A 20,192-nucleotide genomic window follows, 5' to 3' on the forward strand; every position below is an offset into this window, starting at 1 on the left:
AAAGGACCAAAACCGAACAACCGAGGCCCACGGTGCCCCATGCACTGGCGAAGGGAGGACGGAGGGCGCGTCCCCCACCCTGGCCGCCGATCTGTTCTCAGCAGAGAGGCCGAGCAGATTCCATATTCCGCACCGCCTCCCTCCCCACGCTGACACGGCTCTGCTGGGATTTCCTACACCCTCGCCTCCCCCGAAAGGGACGGGTCCAAACGGACCAAAAAACGCAGGGGGGAGGAAGGCGAGGGAGGCGCCGGCCGGCGGTCACATGCGGCTCCCCGCGCGGGGAGGCACGTTTTCCCGGCGGCGGAGGAATGCCGCGAAGGGGGGCGCACTACGCCGCGCACACGCACCCGGGGCCGCAGCCGCCGTGCGCCCCGACCGCCGCGACCCGCGCCGAACGCCGAGGCCCAGCGGCCGCGAGCAGCCCGCCGGCCGCCGGCGCGGCGCATGGCGCCCAACTGTCACCCGCCCGCCCAGCCGGCCACTCCCTCCCCCGCCGCACACGCCCCTCGTGTCGCCGCATGCCCCTCACCCGCTTCACATTTTCCGCCGGGCCCCTAACCGGCTCCCCCGCACACGCCGTCGGGCTCCCTCTCAAGGCGGAAGACGCCGGGATCAGAGGGAAACCACCGAATTCAATGACACGCTGGGTTTCCTTTTCTCCTCTCCCCCGTAACTGACCCCCAACGCGTATCCGCAGGGGACCCTACCGCCTACCAGCTCTCGAGGACAAAACTTGCTAACTTTAAAGCCGGACCCGTCCGTCGGCGGCAAGTCCTCGCCGGGCGCTGTGCTGCCCATGACATATGCTCATTAAACGTTTACCACCTGGGACGCTCGCAAGGCTACCCGAACCCGGGCGTGGGGCGGGTGGCCAGGGGGCTCCCTCGAAGGCTGAGCAGACCCCGGCTCTGCTCGCCCCACCCGGGCCAGCGCCCACCCTCTCCCGGCGAGGTAGGCCCGAACCACGCCGTTGCCCACTAACCGCTGCGGCCCAGGCGGTGGCAGTGGCCTCCCGGAGGCCTGGCCCTCCGGTAGGCGCAGGGTCCCGAGAGTGCGCTGGCGGAGGGCCCGGCGACCCCAACGAGCCAGGAGACAATTTTAAAAACACCCGAGTCACCACGACCAGCAGCCGACCCCCTGGGCCCCGGAGGCCGCTGGGGGAGGGGACGCCCAGTCCCCGGAAGAGGCCCCGGACCGCCAACAGGAGACCCACCTGGCGGGGACTGTCCGTTCACGGTGGCCAGGACCGGCGGCAGCGCGTTCTTAGTCCACGGGTTCACCTTGGGCGGGGGGGCTTCCACGAAGTCTCGGCGCCCGGCGCCCGCGGCTCCGGCCGCTCCTCCGCCAGCGCCCGGCTCGCCGCCGCCCTCCTCTCCGTCGCTGACGGCAGGGCCCTCGGCGCCCGGCAGCTGCGGTGGCCGCGGGCTCTCGCGCTCCGGCGGCCCGGTGCCCTCCTTGTGTGGCTTGGCGCAGGGCGGCCGAGGTCTCCGGGCGCCGCCGTCCGGCTCCCCCCCTCCGACGTCGTTTGCCCCGGGCTCGCCCTTGCCTTCGGGCGCCGGCGGCGGCTTCTTCCTCACCAGCCCCCCGTGCTCTTCGGCCTGCAAGAGCGGGGCGCCCCCCGGCAGCAGCGGCTCCACCTGAGTGGCCATCTGCGCGCCCGCCCCCCCGGAGAAGCCGGGCGCGCCCGAGGTTGCCTCCCCCGCCGCGAACTTGGCTCGCAGAGCGCCCGCGACGCCTTCCTCCGGGGCGCCGGGCACCAGTCCCCACGGAGAAGAACCGGGATTCACGCTAGGCGCGGCTCCCTTCCCGGTCGGATGCAGCCGCCGTAGATCCGAGGCCCACTGGCGGGGCGGGGGGGGGAGGAAGGCCCCCCACTCTGCGGTCCAGGCCTCCTCGGCGCGCGTCCCCCCCCGCCCGTTCCTCGCAGGGCGCCCCCACCCCGAGCCTGGCAGGCCTCTCGTTCCGTCCCTCCCTCCCCCCCGCCCCCGGGGCGGCCCGGGCTTCCCGGCTCGGGGGCTGCAGCAATATGGACGGACGGGGGAGAGGCGCGGCGAGCGGAGCAGACCACGCGATCCGCGGCAGGCGGCGGGCGGGCGCGCGCCTCGCGACGCGGAGAGCGAGGGGAGGGGACGGAGCGGCGGGGGCGCGCCCGCCGGGCCGGCCCTTGGCTACGGGCGGCGGGAGCGCGCGCGCACGGCCCCGTGGCCCCGCCCCCTCGCTCCGCCCCTCGCCTCTGATTCCTCCGAGCACCTCCCGGGCTGGGGGTGGGGGTGCCCAGGCCTGACGGGGGCGAGCACGTGCCTGATGCAATTCGGGAGGGGGGGCCGCGAGGGAGAATGGAGAGAAGGGGAGGGCGGAGAGGGGGAGGTGTCTTAAAGGGCCAGGCCTGAGAGCGGGTGCAGGTGGAGCACATGGGGACGCGCCACGCGGCTGGCCCGGCCTGTTGCAGCTCTTCAGCTCGAATGTTGATTTCAGGGTAAGGACCATTTGATATCACTCCTGACTTCGAACATGCCGAAGAGGGGACCCCACCAAGACCTGAGGATGCGCCAGCGCCGCCCCCTGTCCGGTACCCGGCGGACCTGGCCCCCTCCGGGCCCCGCCCGGGTGACCTTGGGCCAGCCGCCCTCACCTCCGAGGGCTCTACTCGGCTCCTCCCAGCCGGGCCGGGCCGCAAAGCTGTCCCGAGAGGGGTTCGACTCCAGGCCTGGAAGACCAGCCCTTAACCTTTGAGGGCAGCGGGCGCCTATGAAGTAGGGATGAATTACCAGTGGCCCCCACCCTGGTCAGGCCCCCGGAACCGAGTATTTATGGGCAGGAAATGTCTTTTCTTTCAAGTGGATTTTGTGTTTTCTAAAGAGTCGCTTTGAGCAGAGTTGAACCAGAGATCCGAATTTTATCCTGGCCCTGGCCCCTACCAACGCTGCGCCTCTACTGTCACTCCCATCTCCGCGGGCCTCGATTTCCCCACTGCAGAATGAAGGAGCGATGTGTGACAGCGGTTTCAAGTTTCAGTGTACACTCAATAAACATTTACCATCCTCCTACTGTGGGGGCCTGCAGAGTTCTAGGAAACGGGTTTGTCAATAAACAAGGCTAACAAGTGCATATCCTCATGGAATTTACATTCTGAGGTGGGAAAAGAGACAATAAGCATTAAGTGATAAGTGCTTGTTCAGTATCGAGGAAGACAGTCATTACTGCGGTCATAAGTTAGACTAGACTGACCACTTTAGTTTGGGTGATGAGGGAAGATATCCTCGAACTCAGATCCCAAAGTATCCTTAGGAATTAGGTGTGGCCTGGGATTGGACCCAGAAATCTGCAGTCTAACAAGGCTCCTTAGTGCTTATACACATCAGGTGGTCCCACGCTTCGCTGGGGCAATTTTGACCTCTGACTGGCTGTGATCCACCTGCCCAAGACTTAACAGCCTGGAATGTTGGCCATCTCCAAAACAAGGATTAGACACACCACCTGCTGGATAGAGGGAACGGCTTAGTGAGAAGACTCTACAAACCGCCCCAGCCAGCCAGGCTGGGCTCTTAATCAGGAGTTCCAAGAGAAATACTGGTGAGAACGGCTTGGCAAACTGACACTGGTCCCAATTTATTAGTCTCCTCCAACTCTCCACACTCCCTGAGCCCCTCCTCCTGAGGGGAGAAATGGGAGTAAAGAATTCCTGATTTAACTCTTAACTCTCTGGGCTTCTGCGAAGGATCAAGTGAGACAATGTTAGACGAAGTGCTGTGTTAATGATATACACTTAGGCCAGTGCTTCAGAAGAGGTATCAAGAACTTGGCACATGCCTATAATCCTAAAGACTAAGGAGGCTGAGGCAGGACAATCCCAAGTTGGAGGCCAGTCTGTAATTTAGCCAGACCCTATCTCAAAATAAAAGTTAAGCCCTGGGTTCACTTCTAAGTACTACAAAAAAATTTTTAAAAATAAAAAATAAAAATTAGTTAAAAGGGTCAGCTGTATTGTTCAGTGGTGGAATTCTTGCCTAGCATATAAGAGGCCCTGGGTTCAATCCACAGCACCACCAAAATAATTTTAAAAGAGGTACCTGAGGAAGGCAATGAATAAAGGTACGCCAATGAATTTAAGCAGGATTCTACATAATTGCATTATATACACCCCTAATGAGGAGGCAAATTACTGTACGTTGCCACTGGAAGCACTATCTTTTATTTATTGCTAAATATTTCCCAATGATACTATGCTAGACCCTCTCTGTTGTTAATAGGGCCCATAATTGTCATTGTTGGTCATTTTTTCTACGAATTTTGTTTGTTTGTTTGTAATTGTAGCAGTACAAGGGTCCCTTGTAGACAAGTAAATGGTTCATGTTACCCAGCAAGGTCAGAACCAAAGGGTGCTGGCCAGGCCCTGCTTCATAGAACCTGGAGGAGAACTAGGATCTGCACACCCTGGACCTGCCCTGCCCTAGGGAGGGGCAAACTGGGGCCAGGAAAAAAAGAGAGAGAGAGAGAGAGAGAGATCATCATGAGATACATCTTGGAATTAGAGGCTGTTAGAGCTGGAAAAAAATAAGCTCACTGATTACTCAATCTCCTTGTTTTGTAGATGAGGAAACTGAAGCTCAAAGAAATAAAGTTATTTACCCAAGGTCATGCACCTACTCCATGCAGAACCAGTCCTCACATCTCATCTGCTAATCCAAAAGTCAGTAGTTTTCCAACATTAAAATGACAGAGGGTTGTGCGACCATAATGCACCAATTTAAAACAATGTGGAAAGAGAAAAAAAAAAAGAGGGTTGGGATATAGGTCAGTGATAGAACACTTGCCTAGCACACTCGAGGCCCTGGGTTCCGGCACCATAAAAAGAAAAATGAAAGAAAAATTCAAATCTGTCACCACTACTAGGAAAGTACAAGTTTAAAATGATAGAATTGGGACTGGTCACGGTGGTGCATGCCTGTACTGTAATCCCAGCAGCTCAGGAGGCTAAGGCAGGAGGATGGCAAGTTCAAAGCCAGACTCAGCAACTTAGTGAGGCCCTAGGCAACTCAGCAAGACCCTGCCTCAAACATAAAAAAAGAGCTGGGGATGTGGTTCAGTGGTTAAGCCCTTCTAAATTCAATCCCTGGTAACAAACAAACAAACAAACAAAAAAGATGGAATTGGGATTTTAATTCAGGTTTTTGGATTCCTCACCCACTGTGGCATTCTATATGTATGTTTTTGTTTTTTTTTTTTCAAGATAATAGTCAAGACTAAATAGTGAAGAGTAGTTTTTTTCTATTAAATACTGTTTACTGGGTTCTATGAAACATACTTGACATTCATTATCTCAATTTAAATCTTATAATAACCCAATAAGATAGGTATTAATTCTTTCCCTAAATGTCAGTTGAGTCCCTACTATGTGCCAGACAGTAGATGAAGCCCTGAAGCTGTTATTGTCTTCAATTATAAAGGAAGGCTACTGAAGTTCAGAAAAGAAATTAAGATGGTAGAGGGAAGGGGATTGAGAAGAAGGGAGGAGGGAAGAACAGGGGGAAATACTGGAAAGTGAAATCTACCAAATCTGTGCTATGTCTGTGCAAATATATTGTAATGAGCTCCACATGTATATAAAATAATGCACTAGTTAAAATAACAATAATGGCACAATAGCTAGATTGTGGAACCAACCTAGACGCCCTTCAACAGATGAATGGATAAGAAACTGTGGTATATATACACAATGGAATATTATTCAGTCATAAAGAAGAATAATATTATGGCATTTGCAGATAAATAATGGAGATGGAGAATTTCATGCTAAGTGAAATAAGCCAATCCCAAAAAGCCAAAGGCTGAATGTTTTCCCTGATAAGTGGATGATGATATATAATGGGGGTAGGGGGGTTAGAGAAGAATGGAGGAACTTTTGATTACGTAGAGGGAAATGAGGGGCGGGGTATGAAAAATGGTGGAACGAGACAGACATCATGACCCTATGGACATGTATGATTACACGAATGGTATGAATCTACATGGTGCATAACCATAGAGACGAAAAGATGTTCCCCATTTGTGTGCAATGAATCAAAACACAGTCTGTAAAAATAAAAAAAAAAATTAAATGTTTAAAAAAATAAAAGGTGAAAAATAAATAAAATAGCAATAATGGAAGATCAGAGAATAGAGCAAGCGAAAGTGGGGGCGGAAGGGAGGGAAAGAGCAGGTACTAGGAAATGAGATCGATCAAGTTATGTGATGTGCATGTTTGAATATGGCATCGTGAATCCCACTGTTATGTATAGTTTTAAATGTACCAATACAAAATGTGAAAAAGTAAGGTGGATGCTCAAGGTCATAGGCAGCAACGGAGTATCAGAGTGGGGTTGTTTCTTCAGAGCAGTCTGAGTCCCCAGGTCTTGCTCTTATGTACCACCCCACACTGTTCAGCCTACCTCTCTTCCCCTCATTGTCATACCCATCAATATTGAGGCCTTGAAAGATCCTGAAAATGTTGAATCCTGTCTCTCCAGAAGATAAACTCTAATTAGGGGACCAAAGAATTAAGCAATACATGACCTCAGGCCAAAAGAGGAGGTTAGACAAAATATGCTTTTCGTGACAAGGATCAAGCTAACTTGTGCCCAAGGCTTAAATAGACCATGTACTTACATGCGGCGCATTTGCACACACACAGAGGGATAAAATCAAACTTAAAAAATAGCAATTATAGCTTGGCACAGCAGAACACATCTGCAATTCCAGCAACTTGAGAGGCTAAGGCAGGAAGATCATAAGTTTGAGGCCAGCTTCAGAAACTTAGCAAGACCCTCTCTCAAAATAAATAAATAAATAAAATGGGCGGGGAATGTGTCTCAGTGGCAGAGCACCCCTGGGTTCAATTCCCAATACTGCAAAATTAATTAAAAAATTATAAAGCAGATCCAAAACCTCTTTGTAATTAAACATGTATTTGTGTGTTCCTGGTGGTGACTTCCTAAAGAGAGACAGAGGAGAGACTAGAGAGGTGGTAGAATTGTTTTATAACCTGAGGCCCCTCTCTGGGCTTGCAGAATGAGTTTGGGCAGCCTCTTAAAACTTTCCTGGGTTGCTACAAAATGGAATACCTGCCTGTCTGGCTTAGAAGCATGAAGGAAGATACAAAGTTTCCATGAAATTTTATTCTTTTTCTTTGGGGTCAGGCAGATAGATGAAGAAGCAGGGGCATGGTTTTTTTTTTTTTTTTTTTTTAGGTTATTAATTTTTTTATAATTTATTTTTATTGTAAACAAATGGGATACATGTTGTTTCTGTTTGTACATGGAGTAACAACATACCATTTGCATATTCATATATTTACATAGAGTAATGATGCTTGATTCATTCCGTTATTTTTTTCCTCCCCCCCACCCCTCCCACCTCTCTTTTCCCTCTATACAGTCCCTCCTTCCTCCATTCTTGGCCCCCTCCCACCCCCCATTAAGTGTCATCATCCGCTTATCAGTGAGATCATTCCTCTTTTGGATTTTTGAGATTGGCTTATCTCACTTAACATGATATTCTCCAATTTCATCCATTTGACAGGGGCATGGTTTTTTTGAGTTACCTGTGCTTATGAGGAAGGAAAACATTACACACTGGGATATGTAGTTCCGTTTCCCTTTGAGTTTGATTTTTCACAGGACCTGTATTTCTAGAAGAACTGGCACTCTATTGCTTACTCCTGGTATCAGAACTCTTGAGTCCGATACCTCTTTTTTGTTGTATTTTGTTTTGTTTTGTTTTGGTATTGGGGATTGAACCTGGGCTGCTACCACTGAACTAAATGCCCTGCGCTTTATGTTGTTTTAGACAGGGTCTTGCTAAGTTGCTGAGGCCGGCCTTGAACTTTTGATCCTCCTGTCTCAGCCTCCTGAGTTGCTGAGATTACAGGCTGTAGGTTTCTTTACACCAACATGGAGGAGAGGGGGGGAGTTGAAAAGGGAGGGGCTTTGGCAGACCCTGAAGATTCTTGGATCTTCTGGCACATGCCATGAAGTGATTTCAGTTCTCAGGAAGAGGCCTCAGTCAAGGTCTCCTGTGAAGTAGATGTAAACAGCAAGAATTGATAATCCTTTTCCCTCCAGGATGCCACTCCATCCCCATTTTACAGATGGAGTAGGCTCAGAGGAAATAAGGAGTGGTAGAGGAGGAGGAAGGTTTGCAGTGAGGAAGGGCTGATAAAGAATGATCTTTTAGCATAGTCCCACTCCGAGTTGGAGACTGGCATTCTCTCAGCCTATTCTTATCAACTGTGCAGCCTCTTCCCCCATCCTGTTCCTATTACCCTCTCTGGGCTTCCTGCTCTCAAATGGTCCCAGGATGGGCTTCCCTACTCCTTCCTGCAATCCACCTTACCACATTGACTAGAACAGTTCTCTGACTCTTTGATGGACTTTGACAGGCTCTGCTCAAAATCTCCAAAATTCTCACCCAGCACAGGCTGACCCTAAGCCTCCTGTCCCCCTGCCTTCCAACCACACACCCTACACTCCAGCAACAATGGACCACTCACTCACTGTTTCTTTTTGTTCTTTCAGTTGACATTTTCCCCCCCTTTGGTACCAGGGATTGAACCTGGGGTACTTTACCACTGAGCCACATCCCCAGCCCTTTTTAAAATTTTTTTATCTTGAGACAGGGTCTCGCTAAATTGCTTAGGACCTCACTAATAAGTTGCTGAGGCTGGCTTTGAATTTGTAATCCTCCTACCTCAGCCTCCCAAATTGCTGGGATTACGTGCACCACCACGCCTTGCTCAGTTGACAAATATTGACTGAGCATCTGTAACATGCTGGTTACTGCCCTGGCTCTGGACAGAGAGAAGTGCAGGACACACATGTTCTTGCACTTTCAGGAAGCTCCCTGCCTTATTCCCTGTAACCAGGTGTTTCCCTTCCTCGATTCAAATAACAGCTGTTGAGAGTGAGGTCTTGAGTGTGCCTGCCAGCTTGATCACCTTGCAACTCTGGCAAGTATTTAAACCTCTCTCTAAGCCTCAGTTTCCCCCATCTATAAATTAGAGATGAGAATACTATTTATCTCAGATGTTCAGGGAGCATTAAGTGAGATAATGTATGCAATTTAATAGCACAATGCCTGCTGCCTGGTATGTGCTAAGGAAATATTAATTACCATTCATTATTGTTATTACTACCCGTAACACCTTTCTGTTTCTACTGGCCCAGAATTCCACTCACCCTTCAGCTTCTTCACAAAACCTCACCTAGAACAGATTTTTTCCCTGCTCTTAACTCCTGGTAGAAATTTCCCTAAAGTATATAAAATATTTTTCACATTCTGCATTGAGCTATGGTTAGCTCTGAGCATGATTTATCCTCTATCTTTTAAAATTTTTTTTTAGTTGTAGATGAACTCAATACCATTGTTTTATTTATGTGGTGCTGAGGATTGAACCCAGTGCTCATGCATATGAGGCAAGCACTCTACCACTGAGCCACAACCCCAGCCCCTTTATCCTCCATTTTTTCTCTTTTTTATATTTAGTTTTTAATTTTTTACAGACTGCATTTTGATTCATTGTACACAAATGGGGTACATAATTTGGTTTCTATGGTTGTGCACAATGTAGATTCATACCACTTGTGTAATCATACACGTACATAGGGTAATGATGTCTGTCTCGTTCCACCATTTTTCATACCCCCCCCCTCATTTTCTTCTACATATTCTAAAGTTCCCCCAGTATTCTCTCATTCCCCACCTCCACCCCATTATATATCATCCTCCACTTATCAGGGAAAACATTTGGCCTTTGGTTTTTTTGGGCTTGGCTTATTTCACTTAGCATGATATTCTCCAATTCCATCCATTTATTTGCAAATGCCATAATATTATTCTTCTTTATGGCTGAATAGTATTCCATTGTGTATATATACCACAGTTTCTTCATCCATTCATTTATCCTCCATCTTGATGGCAGGAACCATACCTCATTCTTCTTAGTGTCCCTTGTGGCACTTGTCACTGGTGCCTTATACAGAACTGAAACCCTTGGCCTATTTTCTGAACAAAGGAATAAATAAATGAACGAATGAACTCAGAATCACTCCTGATCACATTAGTTTGGGTAATAAGAGCAACGCCGTCAAGTGTCAAGTGCTGAATTATATATATTTTGATCTATATCAACACATGTAGGGGGCTGAGGAGATAGCTCAGTTGGTAGAGTGCTTGCCTTGTAAGCACAAGGCCCTGGGTTCAATCCCCAGCACTGCAAAAAAAAAAAAAAAAAAAATATATATATATATGTATGTGTAGATAAATTATAAATATTTTGACATATAAATTATACATCATGATTTATTTTATATTTGAAAGGCAAGTCACACATATTTGATTTACATTTTAAATTATATATGATAAATATATAACTATATGATAAATATATTTTGAATTATATTTTATATTTACATGACATATGTGATAAAATATGATATAAAAATAAAATATGCTAATTTAGTAAATAGGAACAAAAGTCTAGCAAAGCAAAACCCATATATAGGTCCCCAACCTAGTGTCAATCACTGGCCACATGTTGGTTTATTTTCTTCTAGTCTTTTTTCTATCTATATTTTACATAACTGAGATAATAATGTACATACAGCAGTTTTATTTCTTGCTTTTTTCCTTCCTTAACTCTGTTTTATGAGTGCTGTCCCCACAGCATTGCAAATTCTTTCTGTACGGTCAGTTAAATATCATCTATTGAGTACCTAAGGTATGCCTTATATATTACAGTGATCCAACTTCTGTCTGTATTGTGCTGTATATTTTATAAAGGGCTTTCATGAAGGCAGGATAGACATGATTACCCCTAGCTGGCAGAGACCCACAGATACTAAGCATCTTGTTCCGGTATGTCAAGGTGGGGCGGCAGAATCAAGATCTCAACCCCAATCTCACCTTCCCTGTTCCAGATCCCTAAGCCACACAAGAAACAGAGTACGCAGAGAAACAAAACAAAACAAACCCAGACAACAACTCAGGTAATCATTTCTAAACATTCCAGGCTCAGGAAGCATCAAGTTCATGGAGACAAATGGACATCCGCAGTCAAAATGAAGGCAGGAAGCCATTTCCCCTTCAACAAGACCATAGCCAGTCAAGTGTGGGATTAGCCGATTGAACTGTCACTCAGTGGAACGTGAGCGCTGAGCTCCAGGACAAAGGGTCCTGCCCTAAGGACTGCAGTGGCATGGTCCTTGCCGGGGGAACAGGACTCCTCATTCACCCCATCGCACTGTTCTCTCCACTGACCGCCTGCCTGGCCTTTACATGTGGCACAGAAAGCATGGACCAAGGGCTTAATATCAGAAGAACTGGGTTTAACCCAGTTTTATTAATGCCTATTTCCTGGTTATGTGGCCTCAGACAAATCACTTTGCTTTGCTGAGCTTCAGTGTCTCCATATGTAAAAGGGTGAAAAGAGAAACATTCGCTTGATAAAATTCTTTATGCCTTTGAGAATAGTAAATGAACTGCTATTTGTGAAAGTGTTTAACAGTCTCTGCTCCATCACCCCCCAGCTTTGTAACCTTGGACAAATTCCTTTGCCTCTCTCTGCCTGTTTCCTCATCTGTAAAGTGGGAATGATAACAGTACCTACCCCTGAGGGTTGTCGTAAGGACTGAGTGAGTGAAAGAATTCAGAGTGCTTGACAGACGGTGCCTGACACGCAGTAAATACTGAATAAATGTGCAGCATTGTCACAAAGGGGGCAGTGGTCATTGGTACTGTCAGGAGAAACGTTCTTCAAGTTCCACCAAGTTGGCAGAACGAGTGTTACCCTGTTTTATAGGTGAGGATACTGAGACTCAGAAAGATGATTTGTTTTATCTGGAGTCTGCAACTGGTTGCTGGAAGCTCTAGGACATCTGAAGATTTTCACATCTGATGTCCTTCCCCTGGGGCATGTTTCCTTTGGCCTGCATGGCATTTTCGTTTTCCTGGTGTTAGGCATTGAACCCGGGACCTGGAACGTGCCAAGCACGTGCTCACCCTGAACCACACCCAGTCCTCACCCAGTATGATTTAAATTGGATTTAAATGTGATTGGACGGGCTCAGTCACACTTGTGAACCTCAGGGCCACCCCTGTCTGATGTCACTCCCGCCAGCTACCCTCATTTAGACCCCTGCACAGATGGATGCCATCACATTACTGAACACGTGGCGCAGTCAGGTTCCAGGAGACTAAAGAGGGGCCAGTTACAAGGAGAGGTGAGCGGGACGGGGAAGAGGTAGCCAGGGAAGCCTTCCTGGACGTGGCTGGACTTTAGTTAGCACTTGAATCTGGGGAGGAGAATTTTTTTCAGTCTAAAAAGGGAGGCAGGGAATAGGGCAGATCAAACTGGCATTTGATGACCTTTAGGGATGTTTCTGAGCTTTCCTGACAAGGATTCCCCAGGCCTTTGCTTTGGTAGAGAAGAGGAAAGAGGTAAGCTGCCCTTTATCTCAGGGGAGGCCATGTGACCCAGGAGGTCCAAAGTCAACACACATTGTCAGTGTTGGTTGATTGACAGAGCAATTGATCTGTGTCTTCGTCCCCAAGGACTCAGCACTGGGTAAGGGAGGTTCAGTCACATGCACCACAGGATAAAATATGATCCCTGCCCACAGTGTTGATGATGATGATAATGGCTCACATTTGCTATGCCATTGCTATGAGCCATGGGCTGTGGATAGCAGAATTTTAATTGAGGGTGGCCCTCCCCAAGCAGAACTCCCCAGAATATGAATAAATATACATCAACCAGGGGCGGTGCACACCTGCAGTCCTAACTACTCGGGAGGCTGAGGCATGAGGATCACAAGTTCGAAGCCAGCCTCAGTAACTTAGTGAGTCCCTCAGCTTAGTGAGACACTGTCTTAAAATAAAAAATAAAAAGGGCTGGGGATGTGGCTCAGTGGTTAAGGGCTCCTAGGTTCAATCCCCAGAATGAACAAACAACAACAAAAAAAGATGAATTCCATCATCAAACCATGCGGGAAACATTGGCTTAAACAATGTTAAATGAGTGATTTGCTATAGGATATCTCAGGGCCTCTTCTAAGGATGTAGGGATACAACATTCTTCAAACTCAGGAGTCAGAACAAATCTCCTGTGTTCCATGGAACACTCTTTGAGAAGCAATGGCTCAAGTTTGTCACATGGCCTCCCGGTACCCAATAGTGGAGTGTAGAAGGAGTTCTGATTTCCAGTTCCAGCTCTGACGCTACTTCCTATGAGACCTAGAAAAGTCCCTCCCCCTCCCCCTCCCCCCTCCCCCTCCCCCTCCCCCTCCCCCTCCCCCTCCCCCCCCCCCCTCCCCCAACTTTTGTGTGTGTGTGTGTGTGGTGCTGGGGATTGAACCCAGGGCCTTGTGCATGCTACGCAAGCACTTTACCAACTGAGCTATATCCCAGCCCTACCCATTTCTTTAAAAAAATCTAAATATTCTGGAAGTTTCTTCCTATCCTAGCTGTCTGGATAGCAGTTTCTAATGTTTCCTTACTTCTACGGCATCAAACCATTTGGGAAATGTTAGACTAAACCAAACTGAACAAGAGCTTTGCTCCAAGACCTCTCAGGGTCTGCACCATGCATGGAGGTGAAGGCTGGACGCGGGATGAGGCGGGGGAAAGCCTGGAGCAGGTGGCAGGACTGTCTGAGGACCTGTCCCAGCCACAGCCACTGGACCAGAGAGGTTTGCTCATTGCCTACGCACTTGGATCTCAAGGTCTATTGGAGACTGTGGTGGGAAGGAGGAGCTTCCAGTGAACCTGAGTGGCCTGCTTTCCTAATGTGGGGACAGTGCCTAGAGATCACCAGATAAAGACAAGTTGGTGTGGGTAGCAATGTCTGGTGTGTTTTCCTCAAACCTCCAGGATACCAGGGCACCCAAGGAACCCGGCACTGGGAAACACAGAGCATGTCTGCCACTCTGTTGAAAAGAAGCCCTCCAAAAGCTTCCTGTTACAGCAAGGACAAGCTCCAGACGTCTCACCTGTGCCCACAAGATCCTGAACATGTGTGTGTGCGCACACGTATACACACACACACACAATCCCTCTTGACTACCCAACCCTCATCCCCAGGAGTCCTAGGGCATCGAATTTCCACTGTGTCCTGCTGCCCCCATACAGCCTCAGCTTGAATGGCCCCTTCTTAGAGAGAACTCTCTTCGTCAACTTGGCTGAAGTACTCCTTGTTCTTCACAGCCCAGATGACAATCTGAGTTTGTATATGAACAATACTTTTGGTCCATTGTCTCCTATCACATCTAAGCTGCATGAGACTGGAGTTAGGGGCTCCACCTTCTTCTCACCTCTGGTACCTCCAGTGCCAAGCTTGGCACAGGACACACTCACTATTTGTTGAATGAATGTTGTGTGACCTCTGATAAGTTGCTTCCCCGCTCTGGGCCTCTGTAGTCCCATGAGTGAAATGAAGCCATCGAGTAGGGTGCGGCAGAGAGCCCTGGGAGCTCTGACCAGGGCTCTGTGACTAACATCTAGGCCTCAGGCCCAGAAGTGGGTTGAGTGTGTCGCATTTCCACTTTACTACCCACAGTTCACTGATGAAATCGGGCAGCAAATGCCTTGTCATTTAGTGTCCCTCCATTCCTCCTCCCTGGTCTCTGGGCTTGAGACCATGCTGTTGGATTTCCAGGATGATCCATGCACAGTCACCTGCTCTCCCAGCTCAGTGTTCCCAATGTCCATGAGAAGAGGAGAGTGGGCAGGTTGGTGGCCTGGGAAAGCATGGTGGAGCCATCTGTCTCCACCCTGAACTGACAGGCTGGAATCTTCAGGAGAGTTCACCAATCCAGTAATCTCTGGGTTAGGAGGGTCCTTCCAGGACCGTTGACTCACCATCTGCTTTAAACCTAACTGCCTTGAAACATCCTTCCACCTGGATTCCACCGGACACGCTCAAAGCAGGGGCCTCACTGTCTATCGGGCTGCTCATCTCGCCAATGAACAGCTTTGTCTAGAAAGTTCCTTAATCAGCAGCTTGGTGTAATGTGAGGCAGCGTAGCACAGGGGTGAAGGGCCTGGGCCTCCAGCCAGCCTGCCTGGTGGAATCCCAGCTCTCCAGCCTACTTGCTGTGTGAGCTCCAGCAATCCGTGACCCCTCTCTTTGCCTCTGCCTCCTCTCCTGTAAAAGGGTGAGCACTGAGCGGTGGGAAGAATTTCAAGGGTTAATGCATCATGGGAGGGCAAGAAGTGTCAGTTCCTGTCAACTGCCACCCGCTGAGTGAGCTTGTTGTTTTTAGATCCTCTTGAACTCAGACTGTTCTCTGGGTGGGTTGGTTTGCAAAACAGAGAGTGGAGCCCAAACCAAAGATGCTGGGGCTGGAGATCCAGAGGGGTGAGCTCGCCTCTGGTCTTTGAGGACATTCAACTTCATTTTTCCGAGCCTTAGGATGCTCATCTGAAAACAAGGGCGAGAACAATTCCTGCCCGGCATAGAACTGACAAGGAGATCAGATGAGGAATGGGCAAGAAGCCTCTGCAAACTGAACGCTGCTGCAGACACGTGAGAGCTTCAGCTTACTTTTGTTAGAGAAGCTCAGATTTTTTTTTTTTTTTAAGGCACATTAGCTTCCAAAAGGCAAAGTGGTTAAACTCAACCTATTTGGCAAACGGTGTGTTTTGGTACTTGCTGTGAATTTTGAAGCTAATCCCTTTAGAATCTTTCACTTACGTACGCGAAGGAAAAAAAAAAAAAAAAGATTTGATTGCAAGGCTTTGGGTACATTACTAGGGGATGCAGGTCTTGGTTTTGCTGGTTTCCGCCATCTTTGCTTATGATGGTGATTCCTACAGTTTCTCTTCCTCAGGAATGTGATCAGAAGGACCCAGGTGAGGCACGTTCACGCTACAAATATCAGCAGGGCACAGTCGTAGTTCTGCGTAATTTCAGGAGGTCTTGAGTGACCTTTCTCCAAAGCCTGCCTTGCCCTGTGATCCTACAGCTGAAGGAGCCTCTAGCGTCAGCCTTCTCCTTGTACACCTCAGACACTGAAGGCCACAGAGGGGAAGGGACTTGCCCAAGGTCACCCAGCAGATTAATGGCAGAACCTTGACTCAGTATCTCTTCACTCCAAATTCCAGGAATTTTATGGAATCTTACAATTTCTCCAAATAAGCTGATTGTTGAGTCATAGGGCATTTGGCAAAACTCATTGAACTACACATTTAAAATCTGTACAGTATATTATTATAAATTTAACTCCTTTTTTTTTTTTTTTAAGTGGCTGGGGCTGGGGCTCAGTGATGGAGCACTTGCCTAGAATGCGTGAGGCCCTGGGTTCGATTCCCAGCTCTACAAAAACCTAAAAATAAACTAAAATGGTAGCTTGGTACAGCCAAGTCCTACCTCCTGAGGAGGTCAGCATCTGAAATTGACATTTAGGGCAAAAATAATGGATGGCATGGTTTAATCATGGATAGCCCAGGAGCGCCTAGCAGAGCAGACAGTGTCCTTGTGCAGGCTCCTGCGAGGGTTTTGACAGCCTGCCACTCTTCAGAGGGTCTATCCTGAGAAGATAGCTGGTGTGTAAAGCCCAGTCTGTGAGAGTATAAATAGGGCGATAGTGTGGTGAGAGCACGTGTGGAATCCAGGACCGCAGAGGGATGGCAGCTTCTGGTGCCCCTCCCCCACAACAAGGTGGACCACTCTGTGCTCACCAAACCTGCAGTGTGGGGGTGTAGAGGGAGACCCGACCTGCAGGCCAGCTACCTCCAATCCGCTGCCTTTGTCTCTGAAAGGCCCACAGAACCTGAGGGGACCCCGCAAGTTCTGGAGGATGTTCATAGGGGCCTGAGGCTGGACACAGGGTCCCTGGGTGCCTGGAACACAGAGGTGTAGGGAAGGAGAAGGGACTATTCCTGCACTCTGAAGAGAAGGCTAAGGGGAGGGGGCCACAGAGGACACCTTGTTTAAGAGGAGGGGCAGAGCTGGGCGTGGTGGAGCATGCCTGCGATCCCAGTGGCTCGGGAGGCTGAGGCAGGAGGATTGCAAGTTCGAGGCCTGTCTGGGCAACTTGGAGAAACACTGACTCAAAATGAAAAAATAAAAAGAACCGCAGAAGGGAATGGGGTTGTGGCTCAGTGGTAGGGCGCTTGCCTAGCATGTGTGAGGCACTGGGTTCGATTCACAGCACCACATATAAATAAGTAAAATAAAGGTCCATCGGCAACTAAAAAAATATATATATATTTTTTAAATTAAAAATATGATCTAGAATATGATCTAGCAATCCCTCTTCTGCATATTTAAACAAAGGGACTGAAAGCAGGGTAATGAAGAGATCCCCATGTTCACAGTGGCACTAGTCACAATGCTAAGAAGTACCAGAAACCCAAATGTCCACTGATGAACAAATAAATGAAATGTGTATACATTGGATGGAATATTACTCAGCCATAAAAAAGAGAAACTCTGGCTCATGCAACGGCATGGATGAATCTTGAGGACATTAGGCTAAGTGAAATAAGCCCGTCATGAAAAACCAAATACTGCATGATTCCACTTACAAGGGGTATAAATTCATAGAGATGTAAATGAAAAAAGTAAATGAATTCATAGAGATGGAAAGTTGAATGGTGGTGACCAGGGCCTAGAGGGGGAAAGGGGAAATTGCTTTTGAATGGCTACAGAGTTTCCATTTTGCAAGCTAAAAAAGTTCGGGAAATCTGTTTCACAACAATGTGAATATACTTAATGGTATTTAACACATGCTTAACAATGGGTAAGATGATAAATTCTGTTAGGTGCCTTTTACCACAATAATGAAAAGTAAATAAATAAAAGAACTTATAAAAAGCAACAAAAAAGCCTGACCCTGTAGCACCCATCTATAATCCCGGCAGCTGGGGAGGCTGAGGCAGGAAGATCTCGAGTTCAAAGTCAGACTCAGCAACTTAGCAAGGTGCTAAGTTTTATTTAGAGACCCTGTCTCTAAATAAAATACAAAAACAAGTGGGGCGGGGGCTGGGGATGGGCTCAGTGGTGGGGTGCCCCTGAGTTCAGTGTTCAATCCCCACTAACCCCTTCAAAACAAACAAACACAAAAGGCCTATCGGCCTCTCTTTCTTCACTGAAAAACAGCTGATTATAAAATAGCCTATTTGGTATGATCTTATTTTTGTCAAATGTCATTTTCTAATGCATGTAAATTATTTTCATTAAGGCATACAGCAAAAGATTAATAGTGGTTACTTCTGAGTGCTGATTTTGTTTTACTAATCTGTATTCTCTAACTTTTTAAAGGGGATATTTTGTAAATTATTAAAGCAACACAACTTCATTCTATATCTATCTATCTATCTATCTATCTATCTATCTATCTATCTATCATCTATCTAGTTATCCATCCATCCATCTACCGATTTACCTATCATCTATTTATATCTATTTACTGGTAATGGGGGTTGAATCCAGGGATGTTATACCACTGGCCCACATCCCCAGCCCTTGTTTTTAAAATTTTTAAATTTTGAGGTATGGTCTCACCAAGTCACAAAGGCTGGCCTCAAACTTGTGATCCTCCTGCCTGAGCCTCCCAGGTCTCTGGAATTACAGCCTAGCCCAGCCTGCCTTGATCTCCACAACACTAACATAAGTGGAATTCATATTTTTGAGGTTTTATTTTATGCACAACTCAAAACCATGGTCAACAGGGCAAGACACTTGGACTTTTCATGAATTATCTTATATGATAATCCTTTGATATAGATTCTATTAATAAAACGCATTCCGCAGGTGAGAAGAGAGGCTGAGTAGCTTGTGCAAGCTCCTGTAGAGTGTCAGAGCTGTGTTCAGAACCACAGCCGTCTCCGAAGCCTGTGTTATTGCCAACCTGGTGATGCTGCTAGACCAAGGTGATGCACTTGCCTGTCACCCTGTTCATGGATCTCCTTGACAGCCACGATCATATAATTTATGTGCCAAATAATACCCCGCCACTCTCTTGCTGGCCACCACTAGTAATATCTACAGATGACCCTTTATCATTTCACAGATAACACAAAGGCAACCTCCTTTGAGGAATCTCAGGTGGGGTCCTGAGTGGCTGGGACTGGGAGGGCCCCCAGGGTGCTCCCCTTCATTGACCCCCCTCCCCCCCGCATGCAACCCACCCGGATGAATCCCCATCCTCCCAGGACCGGCTTCAACCCTAGAGGAGGGCAAGGCACAGACAGGGAAGGCTGTCGAATATGGAAATTATAATAATGTAATTTATCTCAAAAGAATGATTATGAGTATGTAATTAACACTTTGTAGGCAGACGTTTCCACCTCTGAGGAACGCTGAGAGTCTCTCGGATTATTTAAATGTATATCACATCCATTGCTGGAGACAAACCCTATGGTTTTTAGAAGATAATTAAAATTCCTTCCCCTTTGGAATTAAGAAAATTGCCTGTGCCCAACAGACACATGGATAGACTTAAACCTGGGTTGAAGAGGCTGCATCCAGGAAGGACACGTCGGATAAGCTTGATATCCATTTTGAAGCCCTTGACGGGGAAGAAATTATTAATCAATCTCAGCACTGTTCCCCACAAAGCCTCGACTGTCCCCAGGATCCTTCTCCCTGCAACTCTCTAGAAGCCGCCACCAATTAGCCAGAATCAAATCCCATGTGTTACCCTGGAAATTAGCCCACTCTCATCCCTCCAATGAGACAGAAGACTGATCTTCAGAGAAGTAAATTAACTTGCCAAAATCTGCCCAGCCAGTAACACAAAGCTGAGGTTCCCAAAGTTTTGTTTTTCCCTTAATCCCCACCCCTGCCTCTTGACTCTGCTCGGACCACACTTGGTTGATTCTATGGTTTGCACCAGATTCCTCTTTCCAGGGTGAGCTCCCTCGAATGACTGTACCAATGATTTGCTAAGTGACAACTGGCCTTTCAACACTTTTGTATTGTTCAAGAAAAAAATGGAGACAGTCATCTGTGTGTGTGCTTGTGTGTGTGTTGTTTTGTTTGTTTGTGCAGCGCTGGGGATCAAACCCAGTGCCTCACATACCCTAGTCAAGAGCTCCACCATTCACCTACCTCCCACGCCCGGTTCAGATTCTTGCCTCTCTTAATGGCCAGTCAGGGTGCTTTTTTTTTTTTTTTTTTTAATTATTTTAGTTGTAGGTGGACACAATACCTT

The 20,192-nt window shown here is 48.0% G+C and overlaps 1 protein-coding gene across 2 annotated transcripts in view; it reads right to left on the reverse strand.

Moving 5' to 3' along the window:
* The window catches only part of LARP1 (La ribonucleoprotein 1, translational regulator), an 87,884-nt gene that overhangs the window by 53,784 nt on the left and 13,908 nt on the right, over window positions 1-20,192 (reverse strand). The window contains exon 1 of one of the 2 annotated variants that reach the window (XM_079144992.1): window positions 1,217-2,042. The exons of the other annotated variant lie outside the window; for it this stretch is intronic. Within the exon in view, the coding sequence (XP_079001118.1) occupies window positions 1,217-1,652 (436 nt within the window). The 5' untranslated portion in view covers window positions 1,653-2,042. Of the gene's footprint in view, window positions 1-1,216; window positions 2,043-20,192 lie in introns of those variants that run through there. 2 annotated transcript variants of the gene reach the window in all.

The sequence above is a fragment of the Sciurus vulgaris genome (genome assembly GCF_902686455.1).
Source record: "Sciurus vulgaris genome assembly, chromosome: 6".
NCBI lineage: Eukaryota > Metazoa > Chordata > Mammalia > Rodentia > Sciuridae > Sciurus > Sciurus vulgaris.